Raw genomic sequence first — 19692 nt, forward strand, 5'->3', positions numbered from 1 at the left:
CACTAACAATGTAAGTACTCAGAAATCTGCCTCCAGGTGCAAGGATCACTCTCAGTGGAGGAAAAGTGAATTCCTTTACGATAAATCCAATAAAACAAGGATGAGAGGAAAAAGTATGCTTTCCATTCTGCTGCATGACACCCCCCCCCCCTTTCCCTTAGTTGGAAACCGCAGACGGGTTTTTTATTTCTACCCTCTCGACTCAGGCTTGTCCCCAGCCCCGACAACATAGGAGTTCTCCGTGTCTACTGGGAGAGCTTGGAGGGCCAACCGAAAAGCTTAGGAAGAACTTACCTGCAACCATCCCGTGGCACAAGACCCCCAGCTGGTAAAGGAGGCAGCAGCAGCAGCAAACGCGAGTCAGGGTCAAGCTCATCTTGCTGCTTTTTTCCCCCCAAGACCGCGCGGCAGTGGCTCCTGGCCCCGAGCGCAGCGCGCCTCCTTGCGCACGATCCACCCTGGGCGCAGCAGCAGCAGCAGCAGCAGCAGCAGCAGCTGCCTCCCCGGAGCGCAAGGAGGCTCGGGCGCTTGGCAAGTTTGCTCAGGCCCTTTGTCTGCAGGGGGTTGGTGTGGGGGGTTCTGTGGGAGCCGGAGCACACGGGCGGGGTGGGCTGGGGGGAGGAGAAACAACGGGGGGCGGGTAGCACCGCGCCCCGGCAAAGCTCCGGAGTTCCCGAGCGAATTAGGTGATGAGTCTATTTTCTGGGCTCTTGGACCTTGGAGGAGTTTCGGAAGCCAAGCCAGGCTAGAGCCGGAGGAGCTGCGCAACGCAAACCCACACCTTCAGCCGCGACCAGGCAGACGCGGAGCGGGGCAGTGCGGGGCAGGAGAGCCCCCCCCCCCCCGCAAGTCGTAGGGCTGATGTCTCAGCTGTCTCCAGTGGGCTGGAGTGTTAAAGGGGCTCTAAACCGCGGCCACACCTCAGGGAACTGATGGAGGGGTGCAGGAGAGACTCGAGAAGTGGATGTTGAAAGGAGAAAAACAATCGCCTGCAAATTCCACGAAGTAGAACCAGGGATCCCCGACTTTGCGGGGGGACAAAGGTCTCCCAGAACCATGCACACGTGCTCTCACGCCGTGGAGGGGTGGACACCCAAATTTCTCCACCGGGCTCCGGATTGGGCACTGGGGAGATCGTATTTGCATCCTTAACTCCGCCTCCCCCCAGCCTCCCGCCAAGACCGCTGGGATGAGGTGTGCGCAGGTAGAAGTGCAGTCCAGCTCCTATCTCACCCCTTTTTACTCAGGCCCCTTCTTTTATCCAGTTCTTACCTCTCTTACCCAAGGGAAAACTTGGTGCAGACTGAAGCCCAAAGCTACAACCCTGGTTTCTAAAGACCTTTAATGTGTCTTCCCATCTTTGTCTCTCAAGTCTTTTTTTTTTTAAGCCTGGAGATAATGTGATTTGTCATGGAGTGAGCTTCAAAGGTTCCCAGGACAAGAAACTCCTTGAGGTTTCAGAACCCTATTCTCCTGTTCTACCTTATCCTTAGCTTCCTAGTCATCTGTGCTTTCAATCCCTTGCCCCCCTTTTCCCCCCACTGTCTCACACAGCACATTGCTAATGGGGGCGAGATTAAGAAGAAAGCATTCAACAAGTATTCTAAAAAGACCTCAAAACTAGTGGGATTACTTTTGGCATGAAAACATGTTTCTGTCCTTTTGGTGAAATTTAACCTTAATAATTCTTGTTTTCTTTGTTGCAGCCCTGAAAGGTACCTAAACCCCTTTGCAATGCATACCTCCCTAGGTCACATAAAACCTTTAACCTTTCACATCAGACTCTAAGGTCATTTATCTAACCTGCCATTTCCATCCCCTGGATTAGGCCAGCACCTTGAAATGGGTTCAGGCAAATCAGTTTTGAAAAAAAGAAAATAATGAGCTCTGAGGTTGGTTCTCCACATCCTTTGTTGTTTTACTTCTGTTCCCATGTCAAAGGTGAACTACTATGCCTTTAAGGGAGGGAGGCAGATGATCTTATTTCAAAGGAAAACCATTGTTTGAATAAGGTGGGTCCTGGAATACTTAAAGTTGTCCAGAATTTAAAAACAAATATGGACACTAGGTGTGTTTGTCAAGAATGTACTATTTTCAAAACTTGTCCTGAAAATTTCTCAAAGAGGAATAGAGTGTAAGCTTCCAGATGTTCAAAAATATATCTGGGTTCCTTAAGGAAATTATTCATTCACCTATATACACTGAAAATAATAAGTAACAAATTGGTTTGTTTTTAATAAATACAAGAATGTATTTAGATTGCAGATTCGCTTCAATAAATACCTCCACTGGGAAATGTTTTAAATACAATTAAGTGGGTGTTTTTTTTTTCTTCAGTTAAACAGGATAATTTTTATTGAACGAAACTTGTTTAGAAAAGTGTAAGAGAAAATAAAAGAAATGTATTTAAGAGAAAATATAGGCTTCTCTAGAGTGGAAAAAAAGTTAGCAAAGAAACAGACAAGCAAGATAAGTGTTCACAGGAGAAAATGGGCTTGAAGAGCAAATCAGTTTTAAAAACCTTTTTTGAAAACTAATATTTATGGGGCTGGCGAGGTGGCGCTAGAGGTAAGGTGTCTGCCTTGCAAGTGCTAGCCAAGAAAAAGACCACGGTTCTATCCCCCGGTGTCCCATATAGTCCCCCCAAGCTAGGGGCAATTTCTGAGCATGTAGCCAGGAGTAAACCCTGAGCATCAAACAGGTGTGGCCGGAAAAAAAACCAATTTTATATATACATATATATATAGACATATATCTTGATATAAACAATTATATATAAAGATATCGGGGTAATATCAAAGAAAAACATAAAATTGCATACTGTATTAGAAAACATTTGTGATTCCTTAAAACCAATAATCATTGTGTGATTAAATTTGAAAATATTCTAAAGCACAATCTCCCTAGGTAAGTTGCAGATCTTTTATTTTTTCTGAACTGCTCAAATTCCTACTAATCCTTTGTTTGCTTATTCATAGCCAGTGAAACAGTTATAATTTATTGGTATGTTTGTAGAAGTTTTTACAAACTTGAAATAGTTATAATTTATTGGTATGCTTATAAAAGCTTTTATTACTCATTTAGACTGTAATTACCTGTCTACCTCTTTTTCCTACTAGACTTAATTTTTTGACAGGTAGGAATGATTATTTTTTTGGAATTGTTATTCTTACATTAACTGCACCATATTCACTAATGTAATTTACACTGCATAAATGTGCAAATTCTCAACAAATTCTCTAAAATGCTATAAAATTATGCAAACTGATTTCTATATAGTATATTATTGCAATGTCTTAGTAGACTTATAACACCAGCTCTGTTGGTGATCAGCTACCATCAAGATGATTTATTTGATTCATAAAAGTCCAAGCCTGAGAGAGAAATGACTAGTGGGGATTTTTCTGTGTTTTAATTAGGACATGTTTAGATGTGCAAAAGTTAAAGTGAAGTTAGTACCCAAACATGTATAAGAAAGAAAGAACTAGCCAGACTTGGAATGAAATAAAGAATATGTGGTGTAACAGAAAAAGCAGGACTGTGGCCTCTGTGCATTATCAACCTTAGAACGAAGGAAAAAAGAGCAGCTGGGAAAAATATGTTGGTTAAGACAGGTCACTCCATATGTCGCCAGATGGTAGCTAGCATCAACCAATTACTGCTTTTGTAGGGCAGAGACAAGTGACAAAGCATCAAAGTATAAGTGGAACCAACTGTTCTTTTACACAAGGTGCTCACATGATTCATTTTATAATCTGTATTTCTTTAGGAAGATGTAGTGTTGATGTCATTAACCCTTTTCACTCTTTATTGATAGTTCTCAACCTCTTGAGACCTAAAGTTAATCTTAAATATTCTATCTTTTAATAAGCTTGATGAAAACTAAGATTCATTTGATAGCATTGCATGCAGGCACCTACTCCTAATAGTACTCACATCTAAATTGTTATCAAAATTTGTGCTACTGACCATGACTAGAGGCATGATATAGTAACAGTAACTAGATAGAATTCTTACTTCATATAGTTATGAAAAAACTACAAATATGTGTTCAGCAATTAGATAAGAGCTAGATTGACCAGCACTCTAACCTTGGAGAGAAGGAAAGAAATAGGTAATCATTAAAAAATTACCTGTGATTAGAGCTGCTTGGGGCAATTTCCAGGCTTTACAGTGAAGGGAAAGCCAATCTTAGTCTGGGAGAGCAGAACTGAGGTGTCTAGATTTTACAGAACAGGCAATTAGAAAGGAGAGAGTTAACTACTATATAGAAAACTCAGAAGTTCATAACAAGAAATATTTTCTCTTACATGATTTCTGATGATGAAGGTTTTAGCAGTAGCTAGATTGGGCATTATCTTTTACAGGATAGCTGTCAAAATCTCTGCTAGGGCTAGAATTTCTGAAGATTTAACAGAAGTTTTGGAGCTTTGGTCTTTTTATATTCTAATATTGAAAATGACAAACCAGCACTTTACCATATCTTATTCATATGAAGCAAATCACTAATTTTGTCTAAACTCAAAAAGAAAATTACCTATTAATTTATGGACATTTTTAAAATCATCACAGAGCATATACATATATGATACATATATAATCATCACAGTGTATATGCATATACATATATGCATATAAATTATTTGTATGCCCTCTACTTATCTCTTCCAACTACCTATATTTACAGATTTTTAATAGTCTAAATCTATTAAAGAATCAATTCAAAGTCCATAATCTCACCTGACAAAGTATATTAATTATTCAAGAATATCCTCATCAAAGTTTTTAATATGAGGTTTCTTATTTATTTGACTCCTACTCATCTATAATATTTTAGTGGGACAAATATGTCATAAATATTATAGTCATTAAAGTCCAAAAACAAGAGATGGACAGATAATAGAATGTAGAATGATAAGGTACTTGTCTTTCCAGTGCTGACCAGGATTTAGATCCCTGAGCAGAGCCAGGAGTGAGCCCTGAGCACTACTGGATGTGATCTAAATACCTCCCTTGCTGCTCCCCCACGAAGAAAAAGGGAAAATAAAGGAGGTACAAAAATGCCACTTGTACATAGCAATTCTGAAATCCAACTGGGAAAATATGCAAAGTTCCTTATTTATGTCCAGAAGCCTGAAAATAAGACTCATTGACTTTGGATTCCTGTTTCTACCTGGAATTCTACCTTCATATCATGCAGTTCTGAAACTTTGTATTCATTTGAATCAGAGCTTTTTATTTTCACTTTATACATTCTGTGTCATTTTCTATACAAAATTGTTTCTAACCTATGTAATTATGTTTATCAATATTATTTGAATCTGTTGAGATTATAAAAGACAAGTCCTCAAATCCTTTCTAAGAATAATCTCTCTCCAATAAGTTTCTTTTTTACTCTTCTTGAAGATTATTTACTTTGTTGTATTTTAGATTAATCAAATTTATAGTAGTTACTTACAAAATTACAACTCACCACCACTAATGTACCATGACCCCCACCAGGATATGTTACCTCAAGTGTGATTCTCTTCCACTCACTATCTGTTAATCAGTTTTTTAATTCCAAGGCAAAAGGGGTGGTCATTGTTCAGTACTGTCTATTCCTGTGCTTTGTCTCTCTCTATTCCACCAATCAGTGACATAATCTATTATTTACTTAGGATTTTATGAGTCTGCTAAGAGGAGATATATTTAACCTTCTACAAACCTTTTTATCTGGTGGACAAGTTCTAAAAGGCACACACGTAAACATACTGTAGGATCTTCCTTCAGAATAAAAGTACTCTGAAACCCCTACTGGAGGTTTATGAGTCAGTAGTAACAAAAGCCTTTATAGCCGCACATTTGGCAGGTCAGTAGAACAGGCTTTCCTGAAAATGCACTGAACTTCTTTGTTTTGGTGCTATTTGTTCTTAATTTGAACATTATTTTCCCAGAATAAACATGTTTAAAGTCATCATATTTTGGTTGCTTTTGTTCAATTTTCTCTGAGAAGAAACCTGGTGAGACTTTTAAAGTTTTTTTTTCTTTGCTTGATGAATCAGTTCCACTACAACACTGTAGCTAAATTAAAAACCACTATTTAACAGGGGTTTTACTTACTTTAGTTTACAATAATGTTCACTTCATTTTGCTACAATACCCCATCTATACCTTTAGCAGAGACCATGATAACGGTTCTTCAACTAAGAACAGGTTAAGGGCTGCTGTGCACACCGGAGTAGTCTTGAACTGCCAAGCTGCTGCAGTGAAGAAGAGCTGCCAAGAAGAGCTCCTGATGGCATGTCAACAGAGGTGAGCTGACCCACCCATGAAGGGCAGAGCCAGAGGAGCCATGCAGCTCCACTTCACTGATACAAACACCTCCTAGTCAATGAACCCCAGCAAAACACATATAAAACACCACATTACAAGCATGGCAATGGGGAACCACCACAAGCCTCCAACATGCTCTTATGACCTAAAAAGTGCCAATCATCTAGGTAGTCTCTCAGTTAAGGAGATTAGAGAAGCAATTGGAGGATCATCATAGAACTCAAAGAAAGCATGGAACAAGTTAAAAACCGTAAATAAAAATCAAGGGGATATGAAAATAGAAATGAAGAAAAACCTCCAAACTGAAATAACGGGAATGAAACACTTGGTAGGCAAAATGAAAACCTCACTGGAAAGCATCTACAACAGTTACAGTGACTGAGAACAGAATCAATGAGCAGGAAGATGAAATGTATATCAACACTATACAAAAGAAGAAATTAGAAAAGAGCCTTAAAACAAATGATCAGATGATGAAAAAATCCTCAAAGAAAGTGAATAGATGAAAATAAAAGTCTTTGATAAACTCAACAGAAACAACATAAGAATCATTTGAGTCCCAGAGACCCATAAAGAAAATCCCCAGAAAGAATCGACAGTCAGGACATCATTGCAGAAAAACTCCCAGAGCTAAATATGACGTGAAACCAAATCCTGCATGTCTGAAGAGTAACAGCTAAAAAGAGAACTAAAGAAAAGAACCCCAAGACACATCCTAGTCACAATGACAAATCCCACAGATAGGGATAGAATACTGAAAGCAGCAAAAAAAAGGGGGGGGGGAATTACATTCAAAGGAGCATGCTGAAGATTTTCAGTAAACCTGTCACAAGAAATCCATAAGGATAAAAGGCAGTGCTCGGATATAGTGACAAAACTCAATGAAATGAATGCTTTGCCTAGAATACTGCACCCAGCCAGACTCACTTTCAGGTGTGAAGGAAGTATATATAGCTTCATGGATAAACAGCAGCTCAGAAATTTTGCAGACTCAAAACCAGCCTTAAAAGAAAAACTGAAAGGTCTACTTTAAGACAAGACAGACCAAAGACACACCAAAAATCCTACATAAAGATGATATAAATACCATTACAATTATCTCTCTCAATGTCAATGGACTAAATGCACCAATTAAGAGACACTTGAGTGGAAAAATGGATCAAAAAGCAGAACCCAACATCCAGTTGCCTATAAGAAACACATCAGAATAGTCAGAACAAACATATACTCAAATCAAAGGTTAGAGGACAATCATCTAAGCAAACAACTCCCTTATAAAAGCTAGAGTGGCCATATTAATATCAGATGACACAAAGGTTAGACTTAAAAACGTTATAAGAGACAAAGATTGATATTTCATAATAATCAAGGGATATATAAAACAGGAAGAAATCACACTCCTTACCATATATGTACCCAATGAGGGACCAGCAAAATATTTAAACCAATTGTTGACAAATCTGAAAGAAGATATCAATAGCAACACAATAATAGTGGGAAATATCAACACCACCCTATCTCCCTTTGATAGTTCAACCAGAATGAAACCTAATAAGAATATACTAACTCTGAAAGGATAAATAGAAGAAAGTGGCATGGTAGATATATATAGACTCTCCAACCCCAGTAAAGTGGATACACATTCTTTTCCAGTGCACATGGATCATTCTCCAGGGTATCCCAAATGCTGGCCCATAAAACATACCTTGATAAAATCAAGAAGACTGAAATTGTTCAGACTACCTTCTTCTATAATAAAGGATGAAAGACCTTGATATCAGACCTGAAACCATGAGTTATATCTTCAAGGAGAAAATACTGATGTGCAAACAAGTGGAAGCAGAGATAAACAGATGGAACTACATTAAACTTTGAAGCTTCTGTACCTCAATGTAAACAGTGTCTAGGATATAAAAGTCACCCACAGAATGAGAGAAACTATTTACCCAATACCCATCAGATAGTGGGCTAATATCTAAGATATACAAGGTACTGACAGAACTTAACAAGAAAAAAAAAAACAACTAATGCTATCAAAAAATGGGGAGAACAGGGGCTGGAGAGATAGCATGGAGGTAAGGCATTTGCCTTTCATGCAGAAGAATGGTGGTTCGAATACCGGCATCCCATATGGCCCCCTGAGCCTGCCAGCAGCGACTTCTGAGCATAGAGCCAGGGGTAACCCTGGATGTGACCCCAAAACCAAAAATAAATAAATAAATAAATAAAAGAATTATAAAAATAAATTAATGGGGAGAATAAATGAACAGATATTCCTCAAAGAATTACAAAATGCCAAAAGACACATGAAAAAAATGCTCCACTTCACTAATCATCAAGGATATGCAAATCAAAACAACAATGAGGTAGCATCTCATTGACTGGCACACATTCAAAGAACAAGAACAATCCGTGCTGGCAGGAATGTGGGGAGAAAGGAATTCTCATTTACTATCATTTACTATTGGTAGGAATGCCATCTAGTCTATGGATATTCCTTAAAAATTGGAAATTGAGCTCCTATATGATCCACCTATACCACTTCTAGGGATATACCCCAGAAACATAAAAACACAATACCAAATGTCTTCTGTACACCTATATTCATTACAGCATTATGTACAATAGCCAGAATCTGGAAACAACCCAGATGCTGGACAATAGATGAGTAGGTATAGAAACTGTGGTACTAAATATGATGGAATATTATGCAGCTATCAGGAAAAATGAAGTCATGAAATTTTTCTATACATGGAAGCTATTATGCTTAGGGAAATGCATTAGAAGTATAGAGATAAACACAGAATAGTCTCACTCATCTGTGATAGTTAAGAAAAGTAAAAGGTAGTATGGTAATAATATCCAGGAAAAACAGAGATGAGGTTTGAAAGGACCAGCCAATGATATTAAGCTTACCACAAATATTAGTGAGTGCACTTAGAGAAATATCTTACCCAATAACTATTATGATAATGGTAGTGAATGAGAGAACTAGAATGCCTGTCTCAAATACAGGCAGGCGGTAGGGGAGGAGGGAAATGAGGGGCTTTGGTAGTGAGGAGGTTGCACTGGTGAAAGGGGGTTGTACTTTTTATGACTGAAACCCAACTACAAATATGTTTGTAACCATAGTGCTTAAAATATATTTTATAAAAGTAACACTTTAAGGTATTAAAGAGATTAGCTTAGTTGTTTAAAAAGTTCAGAAGGGCAACAGATTTAGTACAGTGGGTTAGGTGTTTTTCCTTCATTGCAAGTGAGCAAGTTCGCTTCCTAGAACCACATTTGGTTCTTCCAGCACTATCAGGAATCATTTATGACATAGCACCAAAAGTAATTCTTGAGAACAAATGGGTATGACTGACAAAACAAAAACAAACTTTCAGAAAAGAAATTTCCAAGTCTATAGTATTTCAATGGCTATTTATACTGAATATCTGTTTTTTTTTTTAAGTATTACCAATTCTTTATAAACGCTCCCAGAAAATAAAAGCTCAGACCTAGAAAATAATTGTATATGGGTGGCATTATTCTTAAATGGCAATCAGATAAGATCAATAACAAAAATTAAACACTGATCTATGTATTTTATGAACAGTATTTTAAAGTTCACCAAATTACTAATCAATTAAGTCTACCAATAAAATAATCATGTAATATGTCTACTGGATTTTAAAGTCAGATCTGCTTTTCAATATTACAACATAACTTTGTGAGTCACACCCATCACTGTTCAGAGGTTACTCCTGGCTCTGTGCTCAGGAGTCATTCCTCAAGGTGCTCTGGGGACTAAATGGGATACAAGGGATCAAACCTGGGTCGTTTGCTTGCAAGGCAAATGCCCTACCAGTTGTGCTATTACTCCAGCCCCTAGAAGGGAGATTCTTAATTGTTTCATTCTCATAATCTTCATTGTAGAAAGAAGAATGAGATAAAAAATCTGAGATTCAACACCACTGAATACTAAAATTCATACATATAGTATCAAATAGAGTATGGTATTCCATAGGTCAATTAGAATTCAGAATATTTGCATAAAGGTGGTCAAGTAACTTTTGATCAAGTGAATTCAATGGAGAATGTACAATCTTTTTAATAAATAGGACTGTAACAAATGGACATAAAAGGCCAAATGATAAATTAAGCAAAACTCAACCTGAAACTTCTCTACAAATTTTGCTGGAAATGGATCACCAATCTAAATACAAAATATAAATTAGAAATTTAATAGTATAAAATTCAAAGCATAAAAGCTTTGAAAAATTAGAATCTTTTGTCTTTTGACTATAACAAGAAATCATTTTTCCCCAAAATCTTGATGATATTCTTTTCTTTATTTTATTTTTTAATATCTTTATTTAGGCACTATGATTACAACCATGTTTGTAGTTGAGTTTCATTCATAAAAAGTAGACCCCCTTCACCAGTACAACATTGCAACATTCTCACCACCAATACTCCGCCCCATCTCCCTCCTCAAAGATACCTAAAGAAGAATCCATTTAGAAATTTAAAGTAGGGGCCAGAGTGATGGCACAGAGGTGGGGCCTTTGCTTTGCACACAGCTGCCCCAGGATGGATGGTGCTTCGAATCCCTACATCCTATTTGGTCCCCTGAACCTGCCAGGAGCTATTTATGAGCACAGAGCCAGGAGCAACCTCTGAGCGTTGCCAGGTGTAATCGAAAAACCAAAAACAACTTAAAAAAGAAAGAAAATAAATTTAAATTAGATTCATAAAAAGTAAAATGACAGACTTATTTGCAGAAAAGTTACATTTTTATCTCCAATACAGACCACCTTAAGAGTGAATATGAGTCAAAGAAAGGAAAAAGACACATGATAACCTCTCTCCCTTTGCTCTGCAAGTATCTAAGTATTTATATCTAGAATATGTAAAAGAAAGTATTTGAACTCTAGATGGATAAAACGATGGAATTAGAGGGTAAAGAAATGAAAAGTGCTTATCTATAATAAGGACATAAAATATATTAAAATCATTAGTTGATACAGACATGCCAATTAAAATTATAAATACAATTTGTTACAAGCCCATTAGAATAATAAAAATTCAAAATATAGCAAGTGTTTGAAAGAAAATGGAATGGGCTAGAACTCACATTAAGTGAACTATTCAATGGATCTCATGTCTATTGTGCTGAATTAATAAATCAGTTTCAAAATATTACATGTTCTATCATTATATTTCCATATATGATTTTGCTCTAAAGAACAAAATTATGGTGTTAGAGAATATATATATATTTCAGTGTTGACTTAAAAGAATATGCATCTATAAACAAGTAGTAAATGATATTTTCATTGATATAATAAACAGTTCTGTGTCTTAGCTATGGTTATATAATATTATTGTATATGGTAATATTTGAAGAATTACACTTCTGCACACACTGATAAAATCTTATATTCTTTTTTTTTTTTTTTTTTTTTTTTTTGGTTTTTCGGGCCACACTCGTTTGATGCTCAGGGGTTATGCCTGGCTAAGCACTCAGAAATTGTCCCTGGCTTGGGGGGAGCATATGGGATGCCGGGGGATCGAACCGTAGTCCTTCCATGGCTAGCACTTGCAAGGCAGACACCTTACCTCTAGCACCACCTCGCCGGCCTCAAAATCTTATATTCTTTTAAAACTGCTGTTTACTTAATAATTGTGCACCAATGTTAAATTTCTGCTTTTTAATTTATACAATGGTTATTTAGGACATTTATCTTTGGTGCTAAATGATAGATACATAGAAAATATTTCCTATAGTTGTGAATTCGTTGAGTATAAATTTATTTAAGAATAAAGTTTAAAGAAAAGTCTCTGCTTGAAAGATTTTATTTTTTTTCCTCAGTAGCCTTCAATTATGAGATTCAAAGTCAATCTCATAATCTAAATTGTTTCAGCAATACCTAGGAATACAAAGAAACCTTATGTTTTAGCTATCGATTGCTACCTAAAAATTATCTCTAGAAACACCATATTAAAACAATATGATGATTAATAGGTGATGCTAATCTAGGTTGTTTCAACTCACAATTTCTCATTAGGTTGCAACTCAGTTGTTGACAGAGCTATAATCTAGAATCACTAATGACATGGCTAGACCTGAAAGTTTACTTCACTTAGAGTTTCCCAAGGGAATGCCACAATATTTTGATAACCTAATGACCAAAGAGATGTCCCATCACTTCTGCCATAACTAGCTTGTCATAAATAGGTAACTAAGTACAAATTATACTAAAAAAAGAACAGAATTAAATCTGACCATTTGGTAGGAGTAATATAAAAGGTGTGATTTTATTCTTCATGATAAAAGATGGAGCACTCTTCTGTTTGCTGAGAGAACTTTGAAGCCAATTATTCCCTGAGCTATTTAGTCTCTGAGATATTTTTGGATACCCTAGTATAATCAATTTACGTCATTTCTGCTGCTTCTTATAGTTTTGTACAAATGTTTTAAATAAAGTTTTAAATTTTAAATAACATTCTGAACTTTAAAATTTTAAGTCTGGAGAAGAAATGCAGAAATACAAAGGCAATCTAGATTTTAAGTGTTGTATGTTCCTTTCGGTGAGAGTGAAGGATATAATCTTTCAAGGGGCATTTTAACAGTGTTCTTAGATAATTATCAGCTTAGTGGTGTGACTCCATTAACTCTATAATTAAAATGCAGTTAGACCATTCTAGCAAGGCTTAAAAGTAAGCCTCTAAATTATTCCTCTTATTCCATGCCTATTAATTGCCAACCAAACTATACATTTTGTATTTAAAAGTATATTTCAACTACATTTATGTCTAAACTATATATGTGTTTAAACTATATTTGTGTTTACAATTTAAAACTTTGTATTTAAAGTTTTAAATTACTCTTAAAACTTTAAAATTTTATTGAAAATTTAAAACTTGGGCCGGGAGAGATAGCACAGCGGCGTTTGCCTTGCAAGCAGCCGATCCAGGACCAAAGGTGGTTGGTTCGAATCCCCGTGTCCCATATGGTCCCCCGTGCCTGCCAGGAGCTATTTCTGAGCAGACAGCCAGGAGTAACCCCTGAGCAACGCCAGGTGTGGCCCAAAAACCAAAAAAAAAAAAAAAAAAAAATTAAAGCTTTATTTAAAACCTTTGTATCTACGACTATAAGAAACAGCAGAAATTATGTAAAATCATTATACTTGGATAGCCAAAAATATCTCAGGGAATAAAAAAAGCTGAAAATATTGCCATAACAAAGAAGGGGAAGTGATTTAGTAAAAATAGATCTAGACATGACAGAAATGAAGAATGAGCCAAGAAAAGCATAAAAACAGTATTATAGATATGCTTAACTTTATAAGAAAGGAAAATATTAAACTAATGGGTTGAGATTCATAGCTGATAATACTCTTGACAAAAAAAGATTAGTGAACCTAAAGACATGACAATAGAAACTACCCTACCCCAAAGAAAGCACAGAAAAAAAGAACAGCATGAAGAAATGGCCTGAATATTAGTGAGCTGTGGGAAAATAACTAAGTTGCCCAAAAAAGAAATAACCGTTTTAGATGGAGAGAAGAAACAGGGGAATTAAAAATGATTTCCAGAAGTAATCGTTGAAATTGTCTAAATTGGATGAAAACTGAAAAATATATATTTGCAGATAAAACATACTGAAGATATTTTATATATATAAATATATATAATATGTCTACACATATTGTAATGGAATTGTTAAAAAAAGGTAAATAAAAAACCTCAAAAGCAGTCAAAATAATATCGAATTTTATTTAAAATATATCCCAAGGGCCGAAGAGAATACAATGGATATGACTTATCCAGATTTCATCACTAGCACCCTATAAGGTCCTCTGAACCCTTCCAGAAGTGATCTCTGAGTTCAGAGCCAGGAGCAAGTCTTGAGCATAATTGGATGTGGCCCAACCTCCCCACCCTATAAAAACAAAAGAAAAACAAAATATTCTCAAAAAATTATTTGAAGGCTTAAGTTTAATATGTAACATCACCAATATACTTTAGTCATTCATTGAGTATGTGCATAGGAAAGAGACTTTCCTACAAGATTTTGTTAGTAAGAATCATCATCATCCATTCAATCCCTTAAGCTCTTTCTTGAACTAAGAAATAAGCCTTGACTCTTTTTTTAATCAGCATCTTATCACTAATCATGAAATATGGAATTTCTTTCTCTCTCTTTGGTTTATTTTGGTCACAGCCGATGATCAGGGGTTCTGAGCTCAAGAATCATGCATGATAATTCAAGGGTGGGGACTATGGGATTTATGGGATGCCATAAATTGAATGTTGGTCAACTGCATACAAGGTAAGCATCCAACCAGCTATACTATCACCCTGTTCCTATTTTTTTTTTCATTTTAAATAATACCTAGATTTACTAACTTTGCACTTCGAGTCCTAGCTTGATATGATCATTTTTCATTAGAAACATTATAAAACTTAAGCCATCCATCTTTTTTTTCTTTTGCCTTACCTTGCCTCTGTCAAAATCTAACCTTTATTTGGTAGGCAGCCATCATATTTGTTTGTTTGTTTTTGGCATATTGCACACATATCAGGGTTTAATTCTGACTCTATACTTAGTAATCACTCCAGACAATCTCAGGGGACCATATAGAGTGCAAGGCAAAAGCCCCATCCATTTTACTATCCCTTCTATCCCATAAAACCACCATTTTTTAAAATTAAATTAGAGTTAAAAAACTGTTGATAGTTGAACTTGAGTCATATAATATTTCAACACCCATTTTTCTATGTGTTCATTTACTGCCAGCAATTTTCCCAGTTACTCTCCTGTTCCTTCACCCTACACTCCAGCCTGCCTCTATCACAGAAACGTTTGCTCTCATTTTTTTTATTATTCATTATAATATCATTATTCATATCACTTTATTTCTGTTCAGTTCCCATTTCTTGTCCATAATGCTCATTCCCAACTATCAAGTGTTATAGTGGTTGCTTTACTGTCTGACCTGCACTACTCTCCTCTAATCATGTCTTTTGTATTTAGGTATTTTTCTACTATTACAGGTTTTTATATATTATTATATTTCAGGTGATGTTGAACACATCCGTGGTTGTGGCATCGCTGGTTCAGGGCTAAATGGACAATGCCTGTTCTTCTGAGGCCTGAGCCAGGTCTTTATGGCAATGTCAGGGTGTATGGTTCCATTGCATTACAAGATTTGAGTGTTCCAATCTCTATTAGATAAGAACGTGTTTGGATATATAGTAATTTCCCATTTTAATGTGCCCTTGCAAAGGAAGAACAATGCCACATGGCGTGATTGGTGCCTATGGAGACGCTAGAACAAGTCCAACAATCCCCCTTGACTTGGTTCTAATATAAACTTTAAATGGAGGGACACTTCTACAGATTTCCTTATTAAACAGATAATAGAGGGACCGAAAAGTAATATATATTATAAATATAAAACATATATATAGCATATTATATATTATATAACATGTACTGACATATATTTATATAATATATTTATAATATATATTTCTATATTATATATAAACCTATAAAAGTATAATAATATATATCACAGATAAGCTGATTATTCTGTTCGTCCCTTTCCTCCTGACTCATTTCACTCTACATAATACTCTCCATGTCTATCCATGCATAACCAAATTTCATGACTCCATTTTTTCTGAGAGCTGCATAGTACTCCATTGTGTGGAATTCACACAGGTTCTTTTTTTTTCATTCATTAGTTCTCAGGCACTTGGGTTGTATCGAGATTCTTGCTGATCTGAATGGTGCGCATTGTTTTAATTTGCATCTCCTTGCTATTTAATGATGTGGAGCATTTTTATGAGCTTTTTGACTATCTTATTTCTTCTTTGAAGAAATTTCTGTTCATCTTATTTCTTGAGGAAATTACTGTTCGTCTCTCCCCGTTTTTTTTTTTTATCCTTTTTAAAGAAAACACTAATTCTTGATTTAAGTTCTTCAGTGAGGTGCCTATTGCAGTGTTCACAGGACAAAATTCAAACTCCTTGACCTAATGGATGCATATACTCTAACTACTTTTTATATATTTAGTCTATCACATTGTATTCCTTTTTGAACCTTCCAAAATTCTTTTTCAACAATAATTTTTCAGCAGTAAGACTACAATTTTTGTTCCCTCTCTCTAAATATTTTTCCTTCCACCCACAGATCAACATAGATACTTACGATTATATACTATACTTACCTTTCTGCTTCACTTCCCTAAGCATCAGAAATACCATATTTGCTGGCATAGAAGACGACTCTTCAACCCATGAAAAACTTCCTAAAAGTCGGGAGTCATATGCTGGTATATGGCATGCTGAAACTTGTTCCAGCTTCAGGGACGAGTGATCCGCACCCCTCTTAACTTTTAAGAAGTAACTTACTTTTAAGACTTTTAGGAAGTTTTTCATGGGTTGAAGGGTCATCTTATACGCCGGCAAATACAGTACCCATTCAATACCATAACAATACTTGGTATTTCTATTCAGTTTTCCATGACTTAGTATTTATTTATGTGTTAAATTTCTAACTTCAGTAAAAGCTTTCCAACACACCCATAATTCTTTTCCTAGATTATCACCCCCTAGAATAATAACCAGTTTGCCCTCTTAGACAAAACAAAAACATTAACATTGGCTAGGATAAAATTATATGATAAACAAAAATCAAATATACATTTAGATGGCCTTCCTTCCTGAAAGACATCCTACCTCTGCTCAAGGGATCATATGAGATCAACGTTGGATACCAAACCCAGATCAGGAGCAAAAAAAATAATAGTAATAAAATAAAATAAAAATAAAGATATCCTAAATTCCTCTTGCTCAGTATAAAGATCAAGTGTCTAGTTGGTTACTAAGACAAAAGCAAATATATGCAGTGTAAGAAAATTTTATAGCTGTGATGAAACAAAGAGGGAATAAGAAAGACAAGATTACATAAAGCTAAATTTTGAAAGTGTTATTGACCTTTTGGAGACAGTGAGACAAAGTATTATAAAAATCTCTATGCCATAGTAGTTCCATTTTTGTGATATTGATAAATGTTGAACTTTATGACAAAACTTTTCGTTACATGAACTTTTTAGGATTTCAAAGTATTTTATTGTTATTGTTTTGGGAGATATAGAGAGATAGAAATATAGATATATATATAGATAGATAGATGAAAGAAAGAAAGAAAGAAAGAGAGAGAGAGAGAGAGAGAGAGAGAGAGAGAGAGAGAGAGAGAGAGAGAGAGAAAGAAAGAGGCCCAGAGAGATAGCACAGCGGCGTTTGCCTTGCAAGCAGCCGATCCAGGACCAAAGGTGGTTGGTTCAAATCCCGGTGTCCCATATGGTCCCCCGTGCCTGCCAGGAGCTATTTCTGAACAGACAGCCAGGAGTAACCTCTGAGCACCGCCAGGTGTGGCCCAAAAACAAAAAAAAAGAAAGGAAAGAAAGAAAGAAAGAAAGAAAGAAGGAAGGAAGGAAGGAAGGAAGGAAGGAAGGAAGGAAGGAAGGAAGGAAGGAAGGAAGGAAGGAAGGAAGGAAGGAAGGAAGGAAGGAAGGAAGGAAGGAAGAAAGAAAGAAAGAAAGAAAGAAAGAAAGAAAGAAAGAAAGAAAGAAAGAAAGAAAGAAAGAAAGAAAGAAAGAAAGAAAGAAAGAAAGAAAGAATATGTGTTTTAAAGCTGAGCACAAGCTGGACCTAAAGTTATCCAGGTTCATTTGGATTAAATGGATTATATGTCAAAGTATATGACAGGAATGGCTTAATCGGCATTTTAGTATTCTCTCAATACATTAAAACTTATAATATTAAGTCTCGTGAAAGGAAAAAATATCACCTTGTTGCATACTACTGTTCTCTAAAATAAGAAGGTTGTGTGCCATTGAATATTTGTTCATAAATCATGCACATTTGTTAGATGCCAACCTCAACATAAAAAAATAGTGATCTAGGGCCAAGAGCTCCTTCCCTACACTGAAGATTTCTGCATTATATAATTTAGTTATAATTATTATAATTATATTATAATATATATTACATAATATAATGATATATTCATAATAATTATATAATCATATAGTCTTTCTCCCAGCTAGATATACTCTGAATTCCAATACCACCTGCAGTACTGGATCCCAGAGGAAACAGCCAAATGGACAAACACTTTTTATACATATTTGCTAAATAAATGAACAAAATCAAAGGGAATTATCTAGACATATCTTATCAGGTGTGGAGTATGTCTCAGTTGAGACCAAGGTTTATACTTCCTATTATATTTTGAAATGTGTGAGACACATGCAAAAAAAATAGTTATACAATTTACAGAAACACAATTTGCAGTAGAGTCCCCTTATTTTATCATTGATTGGTGATGTAAAAGAACTTGAATTTCAATATTAGTGGGCATTATGGATATGTGCTATTATGCAATTCTAGCATGGCTGCCCATGATTAGAAGTTGCTGGGGTGGAAGGATACTGCTTCCTACTTAAGAGGTGCCAAAATACAGGCTCTTCTCTTCCTTAAACATTAGTTATGTAGATCCCTTAGCTAGTCCTAGGCCTACCTAACAAAACCTTCATAGGTGGCAAACACACACACACACACACAGGAATACCTTAGTATGACTAGCACCCCTAATAACATTTCCAGTGGCTAAGCTGTGGGTTTTGTGGTGTTTGGGATAGTGGACCAGACTGCTGGGCTTTCATTTTCTTCTCAGAGCATGGTTCTTTCACCTTCCCACGCGCTCTTTAAGCTACAAAATGACATATTTTGTTCAATATCTTTTTGGAAATAAAGACAGAAACCGTTTCTGTTACTATAAGCAAGAACCATTATTTAAATAAATCGGTGTCAGAGAGCAGGTTTCATAACAACAAACGAGATAATTCTGCAGAGCTGTGCAGAGTTGGAATTACAAACAGTGGGCATTCTTTTGGCACATTCTAAGGTACATAGTAAAAAAAATTTTTTTAAATCATTGTGTCTGGCCTCCAGACACTGAAAATAGAACTTTCTGCAGTCATAGATTTCTGCATGTAATTTAAAAATGAGGGATGGAGAATGATGTCATACAGAAGACTAATAAGAGATCCATATTCCTAAGGTTTCTATTTGGAGTATGTACTGAATTCCAAGACCTTTATCTGATTGGATAAAACAATCTCTAACTTCTCTTTGGTTCAGAACTTCCTTAATTTGTTGGGAAGAAGATATCCTACAGTCACAAGACTAGAATATTTGACTAAAATATTTGACATGAAATTGATGTTTCCCTAAAATGCCTAGAGGAAAAAAAAAAGATCATTTTTGCTTTTTTCCAAGCCTTGAGATATAAGTTGGTGAGAGTGCTATCAT

At 35.9% G+C, this 19692-nt stretch overlaps 1 protein-coding gene across 1 annotated transcript in view; it reads right to left on the reverse strand.

The window, feature by feature from the left end:
- ADAMTS19 (ADAM metallopeptidase with thrombospondin type 1 motif 19) overlaps positions 1-376 on the reverse strand; it is a 272346-nt gene extending 271970 nt beyond the window's left edge. Inside the window, exon 1 of the mRNA XM_049787377.1 lies at positions 295-376. Coding sequence (XP_049643334.1) covers positions 295-376 — 82 coding nt within the window. The remainder of the gene's footprint in view (positions 1-294) is intronic.
- Between the last annotated feature and the right edge of the window lie 19316 nt (positions 377-19692).

This window comes from Suncus etruscus, chromosome 14 (assembly GCF_024139225.1).
Source record: "Suncus etruscus isolate mSunEtr1 chromosome 14, mSunEtr1.pri.cur, whole genome shotgun sequence".
Taxonomy (NCBI): Eukaryota; Metazoa; Chordata; class Mammalia; order Eulipotyphla; family Soricidae; genus Suncus; species Suncus etruscus.